General features: G+C 51.1%; 1 protein-coding gene across 4 annotated transcripts in view; it reads left to right on the forward strand.

The window, feature by feature from the left end:
• SYNDIG1 (synapse differentiation inducing 1) overlaps nucleotides 1–17,268 on the forward strand; it is a 103,173-nt gene extending 85,905 nt beyond the window's left edge. For all 4 annotated transcript variants that reach the window (XM_070381184.1, XM_070381186.1, XM_005900953.2 and 1 more), the window contains exon 4: nucleotides 16,032–17,268. In XM_070381184.1, the coding sequence (XP_070237285.1) occupies nucleotides 16,032–16,190 (159 nt within the window). In that variant the 3' untranslated portion in view covers nucleotides 16,191–17,268. The remainder of the gene's footprint in view (nucleotides 1–16,031) is intronic.
• Nucleotides 17,269–25,736: the final 8,468 nt, after the last annotated feature.

Consider the following 25,736-nt stretch of genomic DNA (forward strand, 5'->3'; position numbering starts at 1 on the left):
CATCACTGACTCGATGGACATAAGTTTGAGTGAACTCCAGGAGTTGGTGATGGACAGGGAGGCCTGGCGTGCTGCGATTCATGGGGTCGCAAAGGATCGGGCACGACTGAGTGACGGAACTGAACTGAACACCATGCTCATGGTTGGAATCCAGGATGCACTATGGGAAGGCCTGTCTCTGCTCATTGTGTCTGGGGTCTCTCAAGGCCGGGACATCTGTGGCTTCGTCACACCCACGTCTGGGCACTGATGCTAGCTGTTGGCTGGGACTTCACATCTGTCCACAGGAGCACCCACTACACAGCCTTTCCATGTGTCCCTCCATGTTGGCTGATCTGACCTTCCTCATGGCGTGGCAGCTGGACTCCCAAAGTGAGTGTCCCACAATACCAGGACAGAGCACGACACCTTGGTAAGACCCAGTCTCCGAAGCCATGCCGCATCACCACCACCAGACGCTGCCGGCCGAGGCCTTGGTAATGGTCCACCCAGACTGGTGGGAGGGAACATAAGAGTCACAACTCTAGAAGATTGTGAGGAATGGAAAACATCGCAGCTACCACCCTGGGGAAAATACAGTCTGTCATAGCTGCACTGACAGGGATGGAAGAAAATTAGATACATAACACTGTGATACTCTTAGGTTCACAGGAAATGAAATGAAAAAGGATAGAACAGCTTTCTTTCCTAAATACTATATTCAGAAAGAACACATGAAATTAGCAAACCCTCTGAAACCTAAAATGCCTTCTAGTTTATGAGGTCATGGCATTATTACAGTAAAAAGTAAAGGGTATTTTTACTCCAACACAATTATACTTATCAAATGCAAGTTGGCACGCATGACACTGATGATAAACACTTTGCCTAGTGAAGACAGAAGGGCTGAGAATCTTGTGAATTTTCAATTAGCAAACAGCACTATGCTGGTAAGGCTAAATGACAGTATTAAATATGCTAAATGATTTCTTCTGGCTGTGCTGGGTCTTCACCGCTGCTCGCAGCGAGCAGGGGCTACTCTCGAGTTGTGGGCATGGGCTTCTCGGGGTGGTGGCTTCTCTTGTGTGAAGCACGGGCTCTAGAAGGCAGGCTCAGTAGTTGTGATACAGGGGCTTAATTGCTCTGTGGCACGTGAAATCTTCCCAGACCAGGAGCTGAACTCACATCCCCTGTTTTGCCAGGTGGATTTTTAACCACTGGACCACCAGGGAAGTCTCTACATGATTTTTAAAATAAGTTAACATATTTCTTCAGATATCTACAGCCTTCCAGTATGTGTGTGTAGGGAAAGAAATAGAAACTGTCTCAACAAAAGACACTCATGTTAAAGCGTTTATTTATCTTCAACATGCATCTCATTTGTGATTCTAAAAGCAGAGTACTAGGAAAGCTTGTTATATTTACTTTTTCACTTAAGTAAAGAATTTATTACATCATAAGTGCCTTGTGCTTCAAAGGTTTGAGCTTGGCTGAGCACACCAGTAAAACCGATTTGGTTCCCTTGTGCTGTTAAGTGGCCATTTACAAGATATATCCTCTCAGATTTACTCAAATACTGCATTTCTAAGTCGGCATCCTGCTTATTCATATTTTGAAATAACTCTTTTGTGATTTGGCTTCATTTCCCTTTGTTGGTGGGTCTGCTGGGATCTCATTACTTCCTTTGTAGTCATAGCTGATGCTGGGTGGTCTCTGGCAGGCTTTTGATGTGGGGAGCGATCTTACTCTGGAGGAGGGACAGAAAGATCATGGAATTCATTCCTCTTTGTGGAATACACCCTGACCAACTGTGTGCTCTAGTTACAAGACGAGTTCATCCCTCTTTGTGGAGTACACCCCTGACCAACTGCGTGCTCCAATTACAAGACTTAGTAGATCAGAGAGCTTTCCCTCCCCCACACCTTTCCATCTTGTGGATTTAAGCTTCCAGCATGATAACCATGGATGTGAGTGGGAGGCATGAGACATATACTCTGTTTAAGGAGCAGGACACAGGGAAGTCCCAAAGCCAAGAGGAAAGACAAAAATAAGGACATTAGGGTTTCCCTGGTTGTCCAGTAGCCAAGACACTGAGCTGCCAATGCAGGGGGCCCGCGTTTCATCCCTGTTTGGGGAACTAGATCTCATATGCCACAACTAAGACCTGATACGGTCAAACAAGTTAATCAAAAAATAAATAAACAATTTTAATAAGGACATTAGAAGACTGTGAAGGTTTGGGTACAACAAAATTCTGAGCTATGACAAACGTCAAACACGCTCCACGTCTGGCCAGATTAACATAAACACTCACTCAAAAGGCCTGTTTGCTTTAATATCTACTTCCCTATAAAGATGTCTATCAACAGAAGATCACAAGGCATACTGGATGTCCAGAAAAGTCTGAAGAGACAAAGCAATCATTAGAATCAAATTGATTATGGCTCAGATGTTAAAATTATCAAACAGAGGATTTGAAATAACTGTGTCCAATATGTTAAAGGGTCTAAAAGAAAAGGTAGACGACGCGTGAATATCTGTGTAATGTCAGCAGAGAGATAAAAGCTAAAAGAAGTGCTAGAAGTGAAAACCAGTAACAGAAATGAAAATGTTTTGTTGGTAGACTTGATGCAGTTGAGAAAAGAATCAGTGAATTTGAAGATGGGCCAAAAGAAATTACCCAAACTGAAACATACAGTGAAAAAAGAACATCCAAGAACTGTGGGCTGTGAGACCACAGGAAATGGTGTAACACGTGTAATTGGAATACCAAAAGAAGAAGAAGTATTTGAAGAAATAATACCAAGAGTTTTCCAATGTTAGTGACAAATCACTGTTCCAAGAGGCAGAGAGAGAGCATCAAGCAGAATTAAACAAACAAGCAAAAACCAACAACAACAAAACCTACATGTATTATATTTAAAGTGTAAGAAATTGAAAACAAAGGGAAATGTTTGAAGATTCCCAAAAAGGAGAATAAAACACCTTACCTACCAAGAAACAAGGATTAAAAATTGTGGCCAAAGGACTTCCCTAGTGGTCTAGTGGTTAAGACTCCGAAGTCTCAGTGCAGGGGGCCCATGTTCAGTCCTTGCTCAGGGAACTAGATCTCATAGCCCTCAACTAAGAGTTCTCCTGCTGCAACTGAAAATCCTGCTTGCTGCAATGACAATTGAAGATCCTGCCTGCCACAGCTAAGACCTGGCACAGCCATATAAATAAATAAGTAAAAATTGAAAAAATAAAATCCCTCCTTTAGAAAAAAAAGTTGTGGCTGGTTTCTCTTCAAAATCCGCATAACTAGGAATATGAACTCAATCTTGAAAGTGTTGAGAGAACAAAACAAATAAACAAAAACCTGCCAACCTGGGTGTATATCCAGGGAGAATATCCTTCAAAAGTCAAGGATAAATAAAAATGATTTCAAATAAACAACTGGGGGAATTCACTGCCAGCAGACCTGAGGTCTAGGAAAAACAGTCAAGGTCTTCAGGCATCAGGAAAACAACATGGGTCAGAAAACCGGATCTACATTGATTTAAAAAAGAACAGCAGAAAGTGAATAAATAAAAGTGAGATATAATTTTTATTTTTATTTTTCTTAATTTATCTAAAAGAGTGCTGCCTGTTTAAAGCAAGAATAGGAAAAAACGCAGTAATAGTAACCATGCTCTGGCAATTAGGGAACATGTAAAAGTTAAAAAGTGACAATGGTTTTGAGAGAGTGAGAGGAGTGATTTGGGGAATATTCCATCATAAGGTACCAGCACTATACTTGCAACAACATGGTGCTGTGTTTCAAATAGTAGGCTTAGCAGCTGAGATATGAATTTTAAAAGGAAGTATAAATGATAAGGCAATAGAGGAGGTAAAATGGAATCACAAAATGCTCAGTTAAAACCAGACAGGACTGAAAAGAATGAAAAAAGAAATAAAGCAATGCAAGAATATACAAAGATGATAAATTAATTCAATTATATTGTGTGTGTGTGTGTGTGTGTGCATATGCACTAAGTCACTTCAGTCATGTCCAACTCTTTGCAACCCTATAGACTGTAGCCCACCAGGCTCTTCTGTCCACGGGATTCTCCAGGCAAGAATACTGGAGTGGCGGCCATGCCCTCCTCCAGGGGATCTTCCCAACCCAGGGACCGAACCCGTGTCATCTGTGGCTCTTACATTGAGGCAGATTCTTTACCACTGAGCCACTGAGGAAGTCCTCAATTATATTAATAATCATTTATATGTTAAATGATTTGTCTAGTCTAAACACGCCAGTTAAAACACAGAGATTATCAGATTGGTTTTAAAAAAATGAGATCCAACTATATGCTGTCTACTTGTAAACTATATGCAGCCTACATTTAAAGAAACTTTTATATAAAGCCTAGACAGATTGAAAATACTAAACGCAATGATATGGGAAAAGGTATATACTATGCTAACAAAAATCAAGATAAATCTGGAGTATCTTATGTTAATGTCATACAAAGTTGACCTTAGAACAAGGCAGATTATTGAGAATAAACAGGTTATGTCGCATAATGATACAGGGATTGATTCTCCAAGAAGAAATAACAATTGTAAACTAAAGTGAATGCACTAACCACAGAGTTGAGATATGAGGCAAAACTACAGAACTGAGAGAAGAAATAGATACAATTATAGTTGGAGACTTCAGTCCCCTCTGTCAGTACTTGATAGATCAAGTAGACAGAAAATCAGTAAAGATATAGACAACTTGAACAGTTCTGTCAGTCAGCCAGCACCGCCAAACCCATATGCTTCTGAAGAGCATATGGGGCGTTCACCAGGATAAGCTGTACCCTGGACCAAAAAACAGTCCTTAAACATTGTTAAATATATATTAACACATACATATGGAGTCTAGAAAAATAATATAGATGATCTTATTTGCAAAGCAGAAGTAGAGACACAGATGTAGAGAACAAATGTATGGATTCCAAGGGGGAAAGGAAGGGAGGAGTGGGAGGAATTGGGAGATTGGAATTGACACATATACAGTACTGTGCATAAAACAGAAAACTAATGAGAACCTCCTTTAGAGCACAGGGAACTCTACTCTGCTCTGTCATGACCTAAATGGGAAGGAATCCAGAAAAGAGAGGTTATATGTACACATACAGCTGATTCACTTTTCTGTACAGTAGAAACTAACATAAAATTGTAAAGCAACTATTCTCTGATTAAAATTAATTTTTAAAAAACTTTAAAGAAAAAAATATAAAGTTCATTCTAGAACACACAGGAATTAAAATAGAAGTCAATAACAGAAAGGTAGCTGGGATTTCCTGAATACTTGGCACTTTAAAACTATGCTTCTCAGTAACCTGTGGGTCAAAGATATCTCAAGGGAAATTTAAAGATACTCTGAACTAAATGAAAATAAAACATTAAAATGTGTGGGATGTAGTTAAAACAGTATGTAGAGAGAAATTTGTAGCATTAAATACATATATTAGAAAAAGAGAGATCTAAAATCTATAACCTAAGGGGCCACCTTAAGAAGTTACAGAAATAAGAGTAAATTAAAGCAAACAGAATGAAGGAAATAGCTACAATTAGAGGAGAAATCAATTAACACTGAAAATGGGAAAACAGAGAAAATCAACAAAATCCAAACCCAGCTCTTTGAAAGAAATCAAAAAGGAAAAAAAAATCAATGCAATTTGAAAAAGTCAATAAAATTCATAAACTGCTGCTGCTGCTGCTAAGTCGCTTCAGTCATGTCCGGCTCTGTGCAACCCCATGGACTGCAGCCTACCAGGCTCCTCCATCCATGGGATTTTCCAGGCAACAGTACTGGAGTGGGGTGCCATTGCCTTCTCCATAAACTGCTAGCCAGGCTAACCAATAGAGAAAGAACGAAATTACCTGTACCAGGAAAGAAAGGGTTGTCACTACTGATGCCCTGGACTTTAAGAGAAGAATAAGAGATTTCAACAGATTGAAGAGTTCTGTGCCCATAAATTCAGTAACCCAGATGAAATGACCAATTCCTTGAAAGCAAGGAGACTTGACTCCCCTTGAATTGCCATCTCTCTGTGCAAACAATGGTTCCCTCCTTGGCTGTATATTGGAATCACCTGGAAACCTTGACTAGCTCTCAGCGTCTGGGCCCGTCTTAGACATTTTTATGTATTTGGGATGGGGTCTACATGCGGCCAGGACACTCAGGCGTCTCCATATCCTGAAGTCTTTTGAGCAAGATGGTGTTTCCCTGCTCTTAGAAAGTCTTTCTCTTGGTCGGTCTTCCAACAGCTAAAAAGTGTGACGTCTCCCCCATCCCAGTGCCTGGAGCTGACACTGGTTTTCACCTTCATCCTTAGACATGGGAAAACTTTCAATTCTCAACAGCAAGATACTTTGCTCCCAAAGTAGAAGGGACCTTTGTGAGCTTGTGTTTGATGTCCAGGTGAAGGAATCGTAAGGAGGGGGCCCCTCAGGACTCCAGATCTTCCCCAGGAGCAGGACCCCAGTCGACAGTATACATGCTCACAGAGGATAAGGTGCTCCCATCACTGGGCATGGAGATCCTCCAGCCTCAGAGCAGAGGTGGAGAGGAAGAAACGGAAGAACAGCGCTCTCCGCTGTGGTGTGTCTCTAGATCTTTTATTCATGCCCTGGGTGTACAATGTGGATATTAAACCATTTTCGATCATTTGTACTTAACGCGCTCGGTGAGAGGGGAGAGGTCCCCACTGGGAACCAGGGAAATGAGTGAAGGCGGTGGATGTGGGCGAATCATGGACACAGCTTCCCTGTTCCAGCTCCCGAGCCGTCCTTAGCTGCTCAGCCCCCTTCCGATGGAAAAAATCCCTTGTGGGGGAAAAAGGAGAGGAATTCGCCCCAGCCACCAGGGCTTGTGGGAAGCTTTTGGGGGTGGCCAGGGCTCTTCTGAAGCAAACACCAGCTGTGAACCTAGAGTCTGGGTGGGTTGGAGCATCTTCCCTGTGGAGCGCCACATGGCCCTTCTTCCCAGCCTGTGTGTTGATGAGGGCCATGAGTGGGGATCATCCCCCTTGTTCTGAGCCTTCGGGACCAGTTTTGAGCACCACCTACTCCTAGAACCACTCCTAGCACCCCTTGTTTCTAGAACCCCCAAGCTGTGGAATCTCCTGACCAGAAGGTAGGTGGTTCCGAAACAATCAGCTGCAGTGATTTTACTACTACACACACTGAATTCAAGTGAAAAGCCATAAAGAGCAACAAAGAATAAGACTCCACAGAGATAGAGGACAGCAAGATGGAGCAGTGAGCAAGATCTGGAAGAGTAATGACTGAGGCTTCTGATGAGTGGGGAGAAGGTTTACTGGGGAATGTCACAGTCACCCCCATGTCATCCATGGGGGTGAGGCTGAGAATTAAGGGCTGGCCTGGGGTCCTGTGTATGTGAAGTCAAGGAAGGCTGGAAACCCAGGAAGAGATGTAGTGGGCAATGGACTCAGCCTCTCTGTCATGTCCGATTCTGCAACCCCTTGGACTGTAGCCTTCCAAGCTCCTCTGTCTGTGGATTCTCCAGGCAAGAATACTGGAGTGGGTTGCCATTTCCTCCTCCAGGGGATCTTCCCAACCCAGGGATTGAACTCGAGTCTCCTGCTTTGGCAGGCGGATTCCTTACCACTAAGCCACCTGGGAAGCCCTTGAGATGTAGTGTGGTAGCTTCAAACTGACATTTGGAATGACCTGGGAAGAGCGGCGGGACGTTGCCCTTTCCTTTGGATAGTTCACGAGTGTTTGGGGGAAAGAACGCAGCAAACAGCAGCGCCTCCGGGAGGAAGCAGGTCTCCTGCAGCCGAGAGAGGACGAGGGTCTGGGAGAGATGAGCCGGCTTCCAGAGACAGGGGCTCACGACCACCTCCCCGCTTCTGGAATGAATCCATGAGAAACTATGGTATGTTGGAAGGTCCTGGAGTGTACACCATGACTCTTGTGAAGTTTCCTGTTTTCTTCTTGGTCAGTAAAGTTGCCATTGGCATCCACAGCTCAGAACAATCTTTCCCATCGTTTCTGGTGGTTCTTCGTATTTCTGCTCTGGTCCTCGTCCCCCAGGAAATCAGGAGTGAGGGATGGGCCAAGGTTAATGTGAACATGGTATGCTCGGGGGCCTGCAGCAAGCTCCTTGCCACTGTAAATATTCACCAAGGAGGCGGGCCTGGAAATGGTCTGTCTGGTGAGTTCACCTCCAGACAGAGCCAGCACACCTTTCCTTCAGTCTGGACAGATGTTGCAGCCCTACATACAAACCAGGGAAGCCCGCGATACCAGTTAAATATAAAGCAACATAAAACCCCTTCTGCCCAGAGCAGGGTTTTCCTGGAGTCCCCCCACGCTCCCTTCCTTTCACTCTAACAATCTCTCCCCTGAGGCAAGCAACAATGCTGGCGAGATGGGTAAGGTGAGCCTGCCAGTTGAGAGAGGTCTGTCCTCGGGATCCCATCTGACCCTTGGATCCTCTTCGTGAACCCTCTTACTGACCTAGAAAACTCCACCATGATGTGGGCTCCGGCCACGGGGTGAGTCTTCTCCAGTGCTTACCTCCTAGATGTGGTACCAACCAAGTCACAAAGTTTCAAATCAAGGGAACGAGAAGCAGGTGTTCCAGAAACAAAACAAACCAGCAAAAAACAGAGCAGATATCCCCCCGGCAAGCACTGTCCAGAGATCCAGCAACCAGCAGGGCAGGGCTCACCAGCTGAGCACCTCTAGGACAGGCCAAGAGGGACAGGTTGTGACAGAGAGGCCGGGATGCAGTGGGACAAGCCAGCCATCCCATAGGAGGGGAAGGAGATGCAAGCCCTGCTACAGGCAGATGGGGAAGGCTGCGGACTGGGCAGAGAGGTGGACACGGGTCACTATGAAAAGACTCGGCCAAAGAGCTGGACGTGGAACCAGACTCCCAGTGCGACCACTCACCGGGAAGAGGGGACTTCGGGGGAGTTCGCTTCCTGAGTGAAAAGACAGAACGTGCCCTCCCTTCCCCTCCCGTGACCAGGAGGTGGAAGCCATTGCCAGCGTTCATCAAAGGGCTGAGAAACAGACCCTCCTGACCTGCCTTTGGAACACAGGCTCTACAAGGGAACAGCGATCCCAGTGGGACTGCAGAACTGCCCCGCCGCCCAAGGCCGAGGACTTTGCCCCCAGGGCCTCAGGACCCGGCTGGTAGCCCTCACCTCCAGCTGCAGATGCAAAAGTGGATTGTTTAAAGGAAGCACAATCACTGATAAACGTGCAGCTATGTTTAAAGCAGCAATATGGTGGAAGGTAAAAACAGAAGTGTATGTTTTTCTAATTCACCGCTGGATGAAAATCTGCAAAAGTGATGGCTGCTGAAAACAAACCAACCGACAGACCAGCCAAGGGAGCTAGAGGGCCAAGGGCAGTGTCAAGATAAACGGTGGTTTAGGTGTGAATCCAGAACTCCTGGCTCTGATGGTTTTGTTCTCAAGAATTGTTCTTGTCCCCAAGGGGTATGTAAAGAGAAAGGCCTGATTTTCCCCTCTTGGGTTTTAAAGATCTTTAATCTCCTCTGACCTGCCTACCCCCAGAAGACCATGCTCCCAGGGTCTGGCACTGGACTGAACTTCCCACAAGCTTTGGCCAAAGGAGGGGCTTTCTATGGCCCTGAGGGCCCCTGTCAGCAAGGTCATTTTGTAGGGAACACAACAAGAACATCAGCAGGAGCAACGGCCCCTGTGCCGTCTTGTGTGGACACCTGAGTGGCCTTGTCTCCATCCTCCATCCCTCAGCTGACCTCTTCCCTTTTCTGTGTGTTTGAACATCTTCATAATTCATTGTTGTATTAAAGGTATATTCATGGAAACCAATATTAACAACAGTCATTCTCTGTGGTGTCAGGAAGGAGGAAGTGAGACCAGGCAAGTAAATTGTCTGTGTGGCTCTTCCGCAGAGCAGTAAGTCAGGTTGTCCTGTGCTGACATCATCACATACCAACTAGACAGGTGTTATAACTCTGCTTTAGGGAAGAAGTAGAACCAGACACTCAGAGAAATGGTAACTAGTTCAAGGGCTGAGCAAGATCCCACCAGGGCTGGATTTGAGCAGGTATGTTTGTCCCAAGCTCCCCCTGCCTCCCCCAGGCTCTCAAGGATGGAGCCCAGGGAACGTGCACCTGTCAGGCCTCTCACCTGCCCCATCCATACCCTGCCTTTTAAATGAATGGCTTATCTTAGGCCAGTTTAGCTCTGCAGGAAATGGACGGAGGTGGTGCAGAACTGACGGCTTCCTCATCAGCATCTCACGTGGGGCTCGTCTGTCCCAGGTGATGACCGGTATTACCACATCATCGTACTCTAAGCGCCCTGTCCAGATCGCCTTAGCAGCTGCCTGGTGCCCTGTTTCTGCCCCAAGGTCCCATCCAGGATTCACCCAGCACTGGGTGGTCAGACCTCCTTGGGTTCCTCTGGGCTGTGACCATGTCTTAGGTGTCCCTTGTTTCTGATGACTGACAGCTGCGAGGAGACCTGGTTGGGTACAGCATGGGATGCTGTTGGATGCGCTCCTCCTGCTTAGACTGGGGTTACAGGTTTGGAGAGAAGCACAGAGGTGAAGGTCAGGGCTGTACCCCATCAACATGATCTGTCGCTGAAGATGCTGACCTTGGTCACCTGGTCGGGGTTGTGATTGTTGGGTTTCTCCACCTCGAGGTCACTCTTCCTCCCCTCTCTGTTTCATCCTCAGCCCTAGGAAGTCACTGTGCCACCCTCTGTCCACGGGTGGGGCTTGTGCTTTACTTCCCTGAAGGTAGAGGAACTACCTAGATGATTTGGAATTTGTCTGTATGGAAGATTTGTCTCTTCTCTCCAGTGAACTGATCCATCTGATCATTTATTTATCAGTATGGATCAACCATCCATACCAAATATCAGTATGGATGTTTATTTTACACTTTGACTTATAATCCAATACTACATTATTGGGTTGGCCAAAAAGTTCATTTGGGTTTTCCATACTACCTTACAGAAAAACCCAAGTGAACTTTTCAGCCAACCCAATGTTTTGTCCCTTGGCCATTAGGAGAATTTCCTATGTCCCCCTGACATGCCCCTCTCCTTTTGATCTTGGGGTATTTCTCCTTTTCTGTACTCTAAAATGCCGCCCCAGGCTCATCTCATGTATTTCCTGCCCAAGTTGTAAAATCAGCCACTTCCCCATGGAGGTCTAGTCCCTTCTCTTGGAAAAATGGTTTTAGAAACCGCAATCTAGGCACTGGGTGTGCTTATTGCTACTGGTGTGTCATTGGTTCTGGATTTTCTTGGTAACAGAGCTAGGAAATAGGAAATACACTTGTGTATACTCACATGTTATTAGTTCTATATGTAGAAATACATGTGTCTACCCCTAGAGAAGGAAATGGCAACCCATTCCATTATTCTTGCCTGGGAAATCCCATGGACAGAGGAGCCTGGCAGGCTGCAGTCTATGGGGTCACAAAAGAGTTGGACGCAGGCTGCAGTCTATGGGGTCACAAAAGAGTTGGACACAACTTACTGAGTGAACAGCGACAACATCTTTGTATATAGAAATAGTCTATTTGTAAAATTATTTTTGTATGTATCCATCTGTGCCTATATTAAGCTAAGCACGAGTTCATAATGATTCGTCATCAGGGAAAACCAAGGCGGGCTTCTGTCCGGCAGGGCCCGGTGACCAGCACGGGGAGAGGCCTGCAGGGAGGGAGGAGCAGCACAGGGAGGGGGTGCCTCTCAGGAGCCATGAGGTCTGGGACTCCTCCAAGCTCAGCTGAAGGATGGAGGATGGAGACAAGGCCACTCAGGCGTCCACATAAGATGGCACAGGGGCCATTGCTCCTGCTGATGTTTTTGTCGTTTTCCCTACAAAACGACCTTCCTGCCAGGGGCCCTCAGATGCCACCATAAGAAGCCCCTCCTTTGGCAAAAGCTTGTGGGAAATTCAGTCCAGTGCCAGACCCTGAAAGCATCGTCTCCCAGGGGTAGGGGCGTCGGGGGAGGTATCCCCCAGCAGGAATGGAGCTCTGGGCTTTGCCACATGTCACTGAGATGTGGAGCCCAGCATCAGCCCCTGAGAGATCCCATCTGTGAGCAAGGCCAGTGGGCCCCGGTCAGGATGCCCACTCCACGCCCTGGTCCTAAGGCCTGGGTTCCATCTGTGACCCAAGCCAAGGCCAGATTGGGGGGCTGTGCTCCCATCAGGTTTCATTCACTCATGGGGGATACATTTGTTTCATAGCTGATCTATCTGCCATTCAGACCTAACTAACAAGGTTTATTTTTCTTAATGGGTTAAAATAGAAAAGTTGCTTTATATGGATATATGGAGAAAGTAACATGGAAACAGACATTACCCTATGTAAAATAGATAGCCCATGGGAATCTGCTGTATGACTCAGGGAGTTCAAACCCGAGCTCTGTGGCAATCTAGAGGGGTGGGATGGGGAGGGAGGTGGGAGGGAGGTTCAAGAGGGAGGGGACATATGTCTACCTATGGCTGATTCAGGTTGATGAATGGCAGACACCAACACAATACTGTAAAGCAATTATCCTTTAATTTAAAATAAATAAAATTTTAAAAATAAATAAAAGCAGGAGAGAGGGGTCATAGCAATGCAAGTGGAACTGAACACACATAAGAAATGCACGTGTGGGGCTGAGTGAGACATGGCCGCAGAGGGTCTCCCTCCCCGAAGGAGCCTGTTAAACCGCCACACAATCACCTCCTCCCCCAACGCAGCTCCAAGTGCCCATTGGCGCACAGCGAGCAGGAGACAATAATAAATAAGGGAAATCAGCTTTGCGATAATGCAAAGAAATGTAATCCAGCCAGACAGATATTGGTGCTAGAGGAAAAATGAGCCATAAAGTGCCCAGAGTGCTCTAAATTTCCAGAGAGATGGCTGGGAGGCAGAGAGTGCGTCCCTCACGCTCCTTGGAGGTGGGAGTCTGGCACCAGCCTTGTCCTGCCCCAGCTGTGCCTGGACCTGGCCCCTCAACCCGAGCAGAGAGCCACATGGATGTGGACTCATCCAACCTTAGCAGTTCTTGCCCCTAAAATAAGAGACCATAGAAATAACATTAACAATAAAAATACAAAATACCATAAGAAAAACAAAACAATGGGAACTTCTTTGTGGTCCAGTGCTTAGGACTCCATGCTTTCATTTCCAGGGCCCAGGTTTGATCCCTGGTCGGGGAGCTAAGATCCCCCAACCCATGTGATCAAAAAAAGAAAGCAAGAAAATCAAAGCAGGGATATATTGCAGAGAAAGTCATGTTTTTCCTGAACCTCAAACAACAGTAGGTATTTTTTAGCCAAAGAAAATGAGGACTTTGGCAAAAGCTTATGGGAAAATCAATCCAGTGCCAGACCCTGGGAGCATCATCTCCCGGAGGGTAGGGAGCTCAGGGGAGGTATCCCCCAGCAGAGATGGAGCTCTGGGCTTTGCCATGTGTCACTGAGACCTGGAGACCAGCATCAGCCCCTGAGAGATTCCATCTGGGAGCAAGGCCAGTGGGCTCCGGCCAGCATGCTCACTCCACGCCCCAGTCCTAAGGCCCCCATCATCTGGAGATTTCATGGGCTTTCCCACCTCACAGGGTCACCCCAGCCTCCTTTATCTTGCCTCTGTTTCATTATCTCCACCTGACACTGAGCCACCAAAACAAATACACAGCTAAATGCAGAGGCAGATGTGTATGTGGAACAGTTTCTGGTTGCAGGGACACCCCACCCCCCACAGCTCCCCAGCACTGATGCCTGAACCAACCCTCCCGGGTTTCCACCTCCTTTGGGTTCATCCTGCCCCCTTCCTGTGGGCTTCCTCTCCTCCCCGCTCCCCGTGGGACCCTCCACTCATTTCTTCTGGGTGTCTGCTACCCAACATGGTGGCCTCTAACGTTTGGCTATTTACATTTTAATTAATTTAAATCGGATGATATTAAAAACTCACAGTCACACTCATCACAACCCCACTGCTCTGTAGCCGCAGGTGGCTCGTGGCCACCAGGCTGGGCGGCACAGACTTAACCACCTCCATCACTGTGGCCACCAGGCTGGGTGGCACAGACTTAAGCGCCTCCATCACAACAGAGCTCCCCTGCCTTGGTGGGCAGATTTTTTACCACTGAGCCACCTGGGAAGCCCCCTGCATCAGGTATCATTGCTATCTATTCTTCTGCTGTGGTTGGATGTTGGGATGACTTCCAGGTCAGGGCTATAACGGTCAGTATAGCTACAGACATTCTTGAAGGTGTCTTTGGTACACAAACGCCTCATTTCCCTTGCGCGCCTGCCGGGGAGGGCGGAGGAGGGGTAACGCTTGTGGCATGTGTGTGTCTATACATCCAGCTATAACAAGTGCTCCGTTTCCCAAGTAGTCTAATCAGCCCACAAGCCTACTCCTCCTTAATCAATTTAATGACAATAGCCTCAACTTCTCATTTGTTTTCTTCTCCATCTACAGGAATTCACACTTTCAACGGGATCAAATCAGAGTATGGGTTTCCGCTGTGTCTCTTTCCCTTGCAGCCATTCTACGGGTGGCATGTAGCTCTGTTTTTTTATGATGTACTCTGTGGGGCAAACCTGAGCCATTCCTGGGACAGTGGTCTGTCCCCACCCCCGGCCTGCCTCCGTGGGGTCTGCCCCTTTGGGGTGAGGCATGCCAGCAGGGATGGCTCGCCACCAAGAGTCCCAAGAGGGTCACTCTTGTCCTGGGAGCTTCCCTCCGTGTTTCCTTCCCTCCACTTCATCAAAGATCATCCACAGGGAGTCCTCAGGCTCACTTCCAAGACCCCAGATTGAGAACGAAGACATAAAATCTCAAGATCCAGAAGTTAGAGAAGGAAGGAGTCCTTTCTCCAGCCGACATCTCATTGAATGGGTGCGGGAGGACCACAGAGGACAGAAAGCCATTTCCTAGTGACCTCTGAGTCTGCCCTCTGACCACATCAAGTTTACTGTTTGAGTAAACAGTATGCCACCTCCCATCCTGCCCACAAAATGTAGACGTAGACGTACACGCAACACACACGGAAGTGTGATCTGGTGAGAGGCTGGTCTCTGGAGATGGGTCCTCAGGGAGTCGAGATGTCCCACCTGAGAAGCAGGCTCCACCTTTGCCTTGATGAGGACACTCCTGCCCCCTGCCTGGGGTCAGCCCTCCTGGCCATCCCCTGGGGCTCCAGGGGCACCTGCCCTGGGGGGCCTCCACCCTCACCTGCCATCACTCAGGGGGCTGGCCCTCCATGATGTCACAGTTGAATCATGTACAGTCCCCACAGCCCAGTGCCTCCCTGGTCAAGGGGACAAGGAGGATGGGGCTGGTGGTGGAGAGGTGGGCACCGCCACAAAGCACCAAATCCAACACAACACCCAAAGCCTCCATGCTCCCCTCCAACTCATGGCCCCGCAGAACGTGGATCTAGTGAAACCAACGTGTCGTTGTGCAACTGGGTGACCAGAAATAGAGGTGTTGGTCTCACCCAGAGTCATTTTTCTGGTGAGAGGGGGTGCCACCCCCTCCATGGCAGAAAGGGGGCTTGGGGTACACAGATCCCCGGACACTGGCTGAGGAGTGGACTGGACAATCTTAGATGGCAGATTCCCCTCCAGGTATAAGAACTACAGTTTTCTTCCCTGTGGGCCCCTATGCTGTAAGGACCAGAGGAGGTGAGTGTGAACACACTGTAGAACTATCATTCGAGTGTCTACCGGGCAGAAGGAGGCACCAACTTGTAACGTCCCCACCCTCCATCCTGGTGTCCGAGACCCAGGACTCCAGTGGCTGGTGCTCAGCTGACCACTGCCGGCCTGGGCATCCCTGGGGCTTCGCTTTCTTTCTTTTAAGCTTTGCCTGCCTTGCAGGGCAGGGGCGGAGTGTGGGGGGGCGGGGGTGGAACAGTGGTGAGTGACAGCACCTCTGCCTCCCCTCCCATAGGCTGGGAGCGCGCATGGCCTTCCATTGGCCAGTCCGCTCTCTGTTCCCCTCGCTCATCTTCGCTCCCTTTCTCTTCTCCCTCCTCCCTCTGCAGACGAACAAAGCCGTGGCCAAGGGGGACTTCCACCAGGCCAGCACCAGCTCCCGGCGGGCCCTCTTCCTGGCCGTGCTCTCCATCACCATAGGGACCGGCATCTACGTGGGCGTGGCCGTGGCCCTCATCGCCTACCTCTCCAAAAGCAACCACCTATGAGCTTCCCCGGGCACACGAGGAGCCTGGGCCAGTCGTGTGCGGGTGCAGAGGAGCAGGGCTGGCCAGGGTGGACACACAGGTGGATATACCTGTGTGAGGCTGTTACAGTGTAAGTCATCGCCAATGACGCCACGAAGCCCTGGGATTTATGGATTCCCTTTGTTTTCACCCTTTCATATCATTTTCACAGCACTGTGTAGAGCTTGGGACAGATGGGGCACCGCTGACCCATTCCCAGTGGATGCTCCGAAGATCCTGACCCTCAAGGCTGTCTCCGCATGGATCCTGGTGGATTAATGGCCAGTGCCCAGGATGCCAGAGCATTAGCAACAGACAAACAGGAACATGTGTTCATTTATTTATTTATTTATTTTGGAATATGGTGCAACAGGAAGAGGGCAGGGGACACATGCTCTTCTGCCGGTGGCCCTGCCTGACTCCACTGGCAGCACCGCCCCCTCCATCCACGCACCTTCCCTGCGGGAAGAAAATAGGCCCGGTAGGGGGAGAGACAGAGAAGCTGCTGGAAGGACCCCCAGCTGTCACAGATCTTCAGACGAGTCCAGCCCTGAGAATGCAAAACCAGAATCGCCCCCAGGCCCAGAACGTCGCTCCCTCCACGCTGTCCCCGGCCGAGGAATGTCAGGCCTCCTCTGGAACACGTCCCACCTCCGCAGCCACCATGCAGCAATATGCAGTCCTGGGGTCCTCGTTGATCTGGGGCCGGGGCAGGCCAGCCCCTCCCCAGACTTCTCCCTGGAGGACGCAGGTTTGCTCCAGGAACTCCAGGCCCAGGAGCCGCGGACACCCCGGGGTACGCTTCTCCCCACCTGCTGACACCTTGGTGACGACGGTGACACTAGTGATCTTACTGAGGACACGACTAAATGAATAGCTATTTTCTTGTCATTTTTTTAAGTGCAACTATTGCTTCCTGCTGCTTCAGTTATCAGATGAATGCTGAGAAATAAGTAATCACAGACATTTTAATACCATTTCATGGCTGTTTCACGAGTGTTCATTATTTAACAAAAATTATCTTCTAGGTTTTTTTGTTTTGCTTAGACCTTTTCTTTCTGATTAATATCAATCCTTGGGTTTCACCAAAGCTTCCTTGTTGTTAAAGTGACTGCAGAGCCACCAGCAGCAGCAGTGGGGCGTCCTGGGGGTTCCAGGAGGGTCACAGCATGAGGCGCTGAGGTTCCCACGTGAACATGTCCGTAAATATTTTTATCCTGAGACCTCAGCGCATGCGGAGGCCATCGCTCCAGGGCAGTGGTTCCACTCATGGTGCTTAGGAGGGCCCTGCTTCCTGGGTCCCAGCCCCAGAAATCTTGTGTGATTGATCAAGAGTGCAGCCTGGTGATTTCAGGGTGCAGTGGAAATTAAGAACCACGGTCCTGGGATAAGGGATCAGGTTTGATCCCCTCACCTGCTGCTCTTCTCGTCAACCTTAAACACTTCCTGGTGGCTCAATGGTAAAGAATCTGCCTGCAATGCAGGAGACACAGGTTCGATCCCTGGGTCAGGAAGATCCCCTGGAGAAGGAAATGGCAACCCACTCTAGTTATTCTTGCCTGGGAAATCCCATGGACAGAAAGCCAGGCAGGCTACAGTCCATAGCGTCACAGAGTCGGACATGACTGAAGCGACTTAGCATGCACCCATTCTGAAAATTATTAGCACTGCCTTTCTCGGTCAAAACTGAGCTCCATCAGGCATTTGAATCTATGGATGCTCCAGACACACACCCTAGTGATTTCCCTGGTGGTCCACCAGCCAGCGTGGACCAAACGCAGGGGGCACAAGTTCAATCCCTGGTCGAGGAACTAAGATCCCATATGCCACACAGCGTGGCCAAAATAAATAAAAACCAACAGCAAACCAACCACACTCAAAACAGGATATATGGAAGAAGCCCAGAGATTTCTGGAAGAGTCAGAGTAGCCTGATGAGAGAGGCTGGATTTGGGACCGAACCAACCCAGGTTTCAGCCGTGATCCTGGGCAGGTGGGCACACTTCTTGGTCCTCATCTCTCAGTGAGGGTGATGAGAGAGGATGCTGGTGAACACAGGCTGGAGGCCACGTTCAGCCGCCGGGTGCAGAGATGGGTGGTCACAGGCCCTGAGGACCCGTCCCCAGGCTTGGTGCCACCCTCCCGTCCTTTTTACTTAGCCTCTCCAATTCATTCATCGTGAGCCATTGTGTGAAGCGTTCTTCTTTGTATTTGTCTTAAAATGCCCATTTTTCACTCAAGCAGTGCCCAAAGTTGCCTATCTTTGGATTTATGTCCCTCCCACCCACCTGCCCTGCCACCACTGGGGGCTCCATTCCCCTCAGGGCTATGCCGCACCTCTACCCTCTGTCCCCTCAGCCCTCTGTCTAAAACGCTCAGCCCTCCCCGTGCCCTCAGCTCCTCCAGGCCTTCCCAGGGCCAGCATCATGACCACACATGGTGCCTTGTAGCCTTGAGGGTGTGGGGGTCAGGGCCAAACCATCAGAGGACAACTGATGACCAGCCGCGTGTGGCCTGAAGCTCACTTAAGGGTGGCCCCCGTGGCCCCCTCGGCCTTGCTGGGGAGGGGACTGTGTCAGTTGCTGCTGCCCACACGCCATCTTCTAAAAGTATGAGGCCGCCATGCCTCCCTAGATCCAAGCTGACTTGCAATCACGGCAGCCTCCATAGGCACCGCCCAGGCAGGCCTCACCCCAGCCCTTGGGCCCTTTCCCCATGGAGTCCTGAGAGCGGCAGAGGATGGGAGTCAGAGCTGAGGGTCAGAGAAGGTGATGCGCCCGACACCACCTACGTGGCAGCTGTAGAGCGGGGACAGGCCCACCCCGGTGGCCCCTGCAGGCCACAAAGTGCCCGGTGGAAGCCACCTCCTCGGTCTCCCTGAGGGCACAGCCTCCCCTTGGCTAGTTCACTGCATTCTTGTCAAAACCCTTTCTGCAACAGAGACCAGCGCCTGTAATCTCCCCAAAGTTACACTCCCCGGAAACAGCAAAGTTAGGCTGCCCCCGAACAGCCAGATCCTAATCGGTCACCCCTCTTATGGCACGTGGCCTCAGCTGTGGTTTTCAAAGAGTGAAATCTCATCTGGGCCCAGATGTTAGTGGGTCAGGACTCTTAGGGATCCGAAAAGACTTTGGTTTATGTTCTCAGCATGTCTCTGGCAGTGGTGGTGGGGTGAGTGGGGCAGGGCGGGCAGGAGCCTAGGTGACCTCCATGGAAATGTCATCTTCGCATGAGTGAGGCCCTCCCACATCCTTGCAGACGCCTGTGGCCTGCTGGTCTCCTGCTGCCCCAGGCCCCTCTCTCCCTTGTTTCCCTGGTCATCCTGATTCACCAGGTGCCCCCACCTCACCAGGTGCCCCCACCTCACCAGGCTTCCCTGCTTGCCTAGTTATTCCAACTCTCTCCAGGGAACGAGCCTGGGTCCCAAGGAGAGCCTTATGGGGGAAGCCATGCCCCTCTGTCACTGTGCCGTTAGCACTTGCCAGAGACGCCACAGTGGGGCCACACAGCTGCCTGGGAACAGGGCCCACTGACACCAAGAGCTGGGCAGGTATCCCTCAGCCCTGCCAGTCATCCTGCACCTCTCCAGATGCCAGAGGCCACCTCTCATTTGGGGCAGACTCTGGGTTTAAAATCATCACCAACAGATGCTGTCCATTCCAGACATGAATGCCCAGTGGCCACTGCATTAAGCTGCCTTTCCGGGGCCCCTGAGACATTGTAGGAGCCTTCAGGGGCCCTGCAGACTAGCTTTAGCACCAGCCCTGAGGACAGTTTCGTTTTATCCCCTCAAAGTCCACCTGCCTTTGTCGCCATGGATATTGACATCTGTTGGCCCACTTTGTCAATAAACAATTAAGTGTGGATTCAGACCCTGAGCTAAGGCTGACCTCTCCAAAAGGCAGCTGTCCCATCTCTGACCAAGTAGAGACCACGCTCACGTCGGTGCTCTGCTGTCGATGACCTTAGCGCCAGAAGTGGCGTGAGGCCTGGGCTGTGATGACTCCCCCTGACCTCTTGAGAGCCCCTCCCTGGTCTTCAGGATCAGCTGAGCTTCCCCCCAGGGGTCAGGGGTCTCACCTCCTGGGATTCTCACCCCCTGAAGATTCTGCTTCTGGTAGCAAAGCAAAGGCAGATGCCAAACCCACAGACACCTGGGCCTGCAGACAGCTGGCTCCCCACTAGACACGGGTGCAACTCAAGTAAAGAATTTGTCATCTCACTGACCCATGGGAAGGGGCCGGAGTTCCACATGGGTGAGGATGCACAGGGCATTTGAGGAACGACAGGTGGGGTCTGCCTGCCGCAGCTCAACACAGGCTCCAAGGTGGATGACAAAGGCAGATGCCCCGCACAGCAGGATGTGGTGACCCCTGGGAGTGGGGCTCCCTGCAGGTGTCTTGAGTGAGTCACAGGGCAGGGAAGCCCCTCAGGCTCTAAAGATTTGACCGAATCTGCTGGATGGAGAAGATAACATGGGAATCAGGAAGTGTGGTTGGGGTGATAGGAGCGGAATGTGGGGACCTCCAAGGAGAAGCCCCAGGTGGACACCCCCAGAGGTGGGGGTAGGGGGTGGCCCGGGCTCTCCAGGGGGCAGGTATACTGATCTGAAATGGCTCTGGCTTCCCGCCCCCTCCCAATTCAGCAGCAAGCAGCCTCCAGATTGCTCCTGCCTTGGGCCGCAATTCCTCTTTGCCTCTGCACCAGCCCCCAGCCACCAAGATGACTGTCCCTTTAACTGAGCACAGACCAGCATCCTCGTCACCCAGGGGTGAACTTCCTGCCAGCAGTCAGTGAGGGGGGCTGCGAGTCCCTGCCAGAGAGAGAGAGAGGTTCATGCGTCTGAATTCCGCCTCCGCCAGGCACCCTACTGACCAGCAGAGACTGATTGAATTCAAGGTGCTCGATGGAGGCCATGGAAATGCCAGAGAAGGTATTCACTGCCCCATGGCCTCTAGGGGACCTGAATTTCCACTGGAGCCAGGTCATCTGGGGCCAGTTTAACGACAGGTAGATAGACGATACATAAAATACCTGCAAGTCTTTGGTGGGGGGCGGTCCCACAAAATCCTAGCATGACACGCGGCTCTCCATTCCCTCAGGCCTTCGGTTGTGACTCCTCAGGTCACCAAAGTCCAGCTTATGACTCAGCTGAACAGCGTACAGTGATCGGGCTGCTGTCTGTCTACCGCCACCAGAGAATCCATATTTGGGCTCCAGCTCCTCGCAGGTGGGACAAGTTGGGGAAGACTGAGCACCTTCTCAGTCACCTAGTGTGACGTTTTTGTTCCCTGGATGTGGCCGCAGCACTTTCTATAAGGTGTGTGTTTTCTGGCCTTGGGAGCAGAGTTTCCTAGTGGATGGAGCTCTTGCCCCAGGAATGAGGTGAGTGAAGGCTATAAAACCTCCCAGCTCAGCCACATTTTCTCACTCATAGGGGCCTGTGAAAGAGGAGCTGGAAATGATCAGTGTCCAACAACAGTGTCAGATTTAGAAACAGATTCAGGCCACTTCAGCCTCCGTAGCCCTCACATTGGCCCATACGGGAGAAATGTTAGGACCCCACGGCGGAGCTCCCCAGGCCCAAAGAGAAGCCCAGCTGGTCCCGTTCCCAAAGCAGCCCTCCATCTGGCATTTTGGGGGCTCTCAGATCCCAGGTCTTTTAAAAATCACACGACCCTTACATTTGAAGAGGGCGTGGCAAGTAGACTCAACTTTGTACCCACAGCAGTCCTGTGCCAGGCCCGTCAGATCCACAGTTTCAGACGGAAATGGAGATCACGGAGGCTGTTGGCCTCAATGTCACCTGTGGGGAGGGGACAGACCTGGCCTCGGGCTCAGGCAGGTGGCCTGGGGCCACACTCCTCCACCCCTAGCTCATAGCTGGGATGTCAGATCCCATGACCAGAGCTGGCCCTGATGGAGTGCCATCCCTTCCCCACTCCAGGAAGAGTGGGGAGGGGTTTGAAAACCAGGTTGGATGCGGGTCAGCAGGTCAGCACAGGACGTATCTATTCTGGGTCCTTCCACATCGCTTCAGCACCGAACCCGAGGTGTGGCATCTCAGGGCTGCCAGACAGGAGTTTGTTGAGCACCTACCACGTACAAGGACGGCGAGGGGCCCTCAGGGGACCAAGGCAGAAGGAGGTCAGATCTAGGGATATGCTTGGTCTAGCTGGACCAGGCCCACTGCAGTTTTTGTCCATCTGTATCTGGTGGACATGCATCCTGGAAAGGTCTTAGATGGGAAGAGGCCGAGGACCTGGACACGACCCAGGCCAAGCAGACAGCCAGACGAGCCCCACCTAGAAATGCTGTGATCCAGCGATGCGGAGCTCACTGAGGGGAGTGGGCATGGGCAGTTCAGCCCTTACTCCGGGTGGAGGCCTCCTCTGAGGATGAGAGGTGGGGGCAGCCGTGTGTTCAGGGACTGATTCCGGCCTCGGCCCCAGGAGGCCCATCCCTGCCCCTGCCTGCTGATACCCCAGCATTCCGCACCCGATCTGGGCAGGGCCCCGCCTTCCACACCCCCCCGGCTCCACCCACACAGGCACCCAGCTGAGGCAGGCACACCCTCCAGGGTCCAGGCAGTGCAGCTGTTGCCAAGCCTGGCCTTCAGGCTCCTGCGGGCTCCCAACTCTCTCCTCCTCGGCTAGGCACACGGGGTATTTGCCTTCACAGCCCCTGCCTGCATTCAGCAACGTTGACTGCACCCACCACCATCAGTCCTGCCCCAGAGGGGACATTAACTAACTGAGTCTCAATACGGTGGAGAGCAGAAACACACGTCCCAGAAGATGCCTGTTGACATCCATTTAGACCTGGTTCAAAGGAAGAAAAGCCAAACAATAGTGACGCTTCCTTAGGTGATGAAGAAGATGGGAAGCAAGTGGGGTGCGGGGGCGGGCTGTTGTTCTCAAACTGTTATACTGGTCACTGTGCATCTAGTTTGTTTCATGGTTAAAAAAAGCTCAGAGGTTGAGCTTGTGCCAGGTACTCTGCTGGGCTTGAAGCACCAGGAGGTTCAAAAGACATAGCCCCTGTGCCCAGGGGTCACCGTCTCCACTCCCAACAGGACGGGCTGGGTTCTCCCCTTTGTGGGCATGTGATGGACCCTCATCATTTGGGGGCAGGGTGGGCACAGGCCAGCAAGGGCACAGTCTGCTATGGAGACAGGGGTCCTGGGGCCGTGGTTGCCATGAGGACAACCATGATCACTAATTCAGCCCTGCATCCTGCTTGCTGATGTGTGTATGCCTTCCTCTGCATTTTCCATTTCTTCTGAGAACGACATCTCATTTTATGCACGCGTGTATTCCCTCAGCACCAGTCATTTGGGAAGCAGTTTAAATGTTGTATTAATACACAGCTTGTTGAACCTGATTAAATTTGATCCTCTTGAGAAAACCCTATGATGCAGTTGCAGGCGGGTTAGTTCTTGGTTTCACAAACAGGGAAACTGAGGCTCAGAGGCTGAATGGAGCTCCTCTCAGCAGACAAGGCACTTCCTCTTCCTACAAGGGACACAGGACGGCCACTGAACCAAGATGTGGGTTTTCTCTGCATCTGAGAACCCACCCACCCACTTAAAAAGAAACATTCAAGGTGTTCTGTAAGGGAGACCCTAGTCGTTCCCCCACCTCTCGCCCCTGCGTGCTCTGGCCCTCCAGCATCCTCTGAGAGCCCAGAGCTGCAGCCTGGGGGGAAAGGTGCCCTTAAAATTAGAGAGAGAAACCTTGGTGGAGCCGTTCACTTTGTGGCGCCGAGCTGAGAGGTTCCGCCTGGAATCTTCGAGAAGGAGAGAGAAGTATGCTCCTGGTGCTGCTGCAGGAAGGAGTGGCAGTCACCACAGTGCCCATTCTCAGGGCAGCGTGTGGGCGCGACTGTCTTAGCAGCAAGGACATGGGGGCAGCCGGACAGGGTGCTTGGCTGTGGTCTGACAGGTTCTGTGCCAAGAGCCCTGGACGCCACAGAGTGGTCACCTCTGGGGACAGCAGGCTGGGCAAGTGGCGGCATCTGCTGTCTCCCCGCAGATGTTGGTAACGCAAAACAAAGCAATTAGCAGCTTGTGCCTCCCGACGGGGACATCACATCTCCCAGCTCCTGTCTCCCAAGCCAGGTATGTCCTCTCCACTCTGCCCTGGGGCCCTCGTAGATCCTGCGGGAGCCAGGCGGGGAGTGAACCCACGGCGCTGTCTCCACATGGGCCGTGGATGCCTCTCCTTGGACCTGGGGCAGAACCGGGGCCAAGCGTAGGGGCTGGGACCGCTGGACCTGCGGGCCTTTTTACCTGCAGGCGCCCAGGTCCTACCTGGGGCCTGTGAAGCAGCACTGTGGGGCCTGGGGCCAGGCGTCCGTGTCTCCAGAGAACCTTGGTGATTCTGACGCACAACCAGCTTGGAAATGGCCAGACATCTGGGGAGATGGCCAAGTCTGGGATGAGTTCCTAGCGGGTCACAAAGAAGGAGAACATGCAAGGAAGGTGCTGAGGACAGGCCTGTCCCGGGCCCCGGGAGCCCTCTCTTCACTCATACCTGCTCCCGAGGCCCCTCAAGGCTGCGTCCCCTCTTCCTCCCGGCGCCCAGAGCACCGCCTGCCACCTCCCTGCAGGTGGCAGTGACGGCTGCGTCCTCACCCCAGAGACGTGGGCCAGCGAGGCCGGCCAGCACCTGGTCCAGGATTTGGGAAGTGGCTGTACCTTCCCCACGCTTCTTACCAACCTGCAACTGGATCCAGGGACAGAAGGGGCGAAGGACACAGAGAACGCACCCCCAGGAGGGGCCTCCCAATGGAGGCAGCCACCTGCCAACCTGCTCAGTGAATGAGCACCAACGTCCGTGCTTTAGAGTCTGGACATTGGTCTTTCTGCTGCAGCAGCCCACAGCCCCCCACGGAGACAGACCTGGGTTACCTGCAGAGTGTCTCACAGAGAAGGTTGTCGCGAGACCCACCCGTGTGAGCAAAGTCAGGCTTTCAAAAGAGGAGAGAGGACTGCACACCTACAACCAGGTTGAGTCCAGGAAGGCACATGCCTGGGGTGGGAGAAGCAGCCCTCCAGGGCGCTGGGGCCTCCTTAAGTCTTGCGGGTTAGAAGCCTCCAGAACATGGAAAAGGGGGAGAGGTGACAGTCTCATACTCTGAAGACCCAACTTCCCAGAACAAACATCTGACCACGCGTGACCCATGATCATCTACCGTGACGAGGACTAACAGCCCTGCCTCTGCTCAGCTGGGTGAAAAACAGTCCGGAAAAGCTGCAGGGGATGCACATGACCACGTCTCGCTCTAATTAGGAGACCAGGAACAGCAGGGCAGCCTGCATTCAGGACATTCATGACGAGGACAGGGACCCAGCTGTCAGCACCCCTCTGGAGGGCATCAGGCGCTCGCTTCCCCACCCACCGCGTGCCCTTGGCTTGTCCGCAGCTGGCATGGGATGCGTCACATATCTGGCCTGGCCCCCAGACCATCGTGTGCGCTGGCAGGAGCCAGGAAGAATCAGCCCCCTTTGAAGGAGACTGTGGGAGCT

Source organism: Bos mutus, chromosome 13 (assembly GCF_027580195.1).
Source record: "Bos mutus isolate GX-2022 chromosome 13, NWIPB_WYAK_1.1, whole genome shotgun sequence".
Classification (NCBI taxonomy): domain Eukaryota; kingdom Metazoa; phylum Chordata; class Mammalia; order Artiodactyla; family Bovidae; genus Bos; species Bos mutus.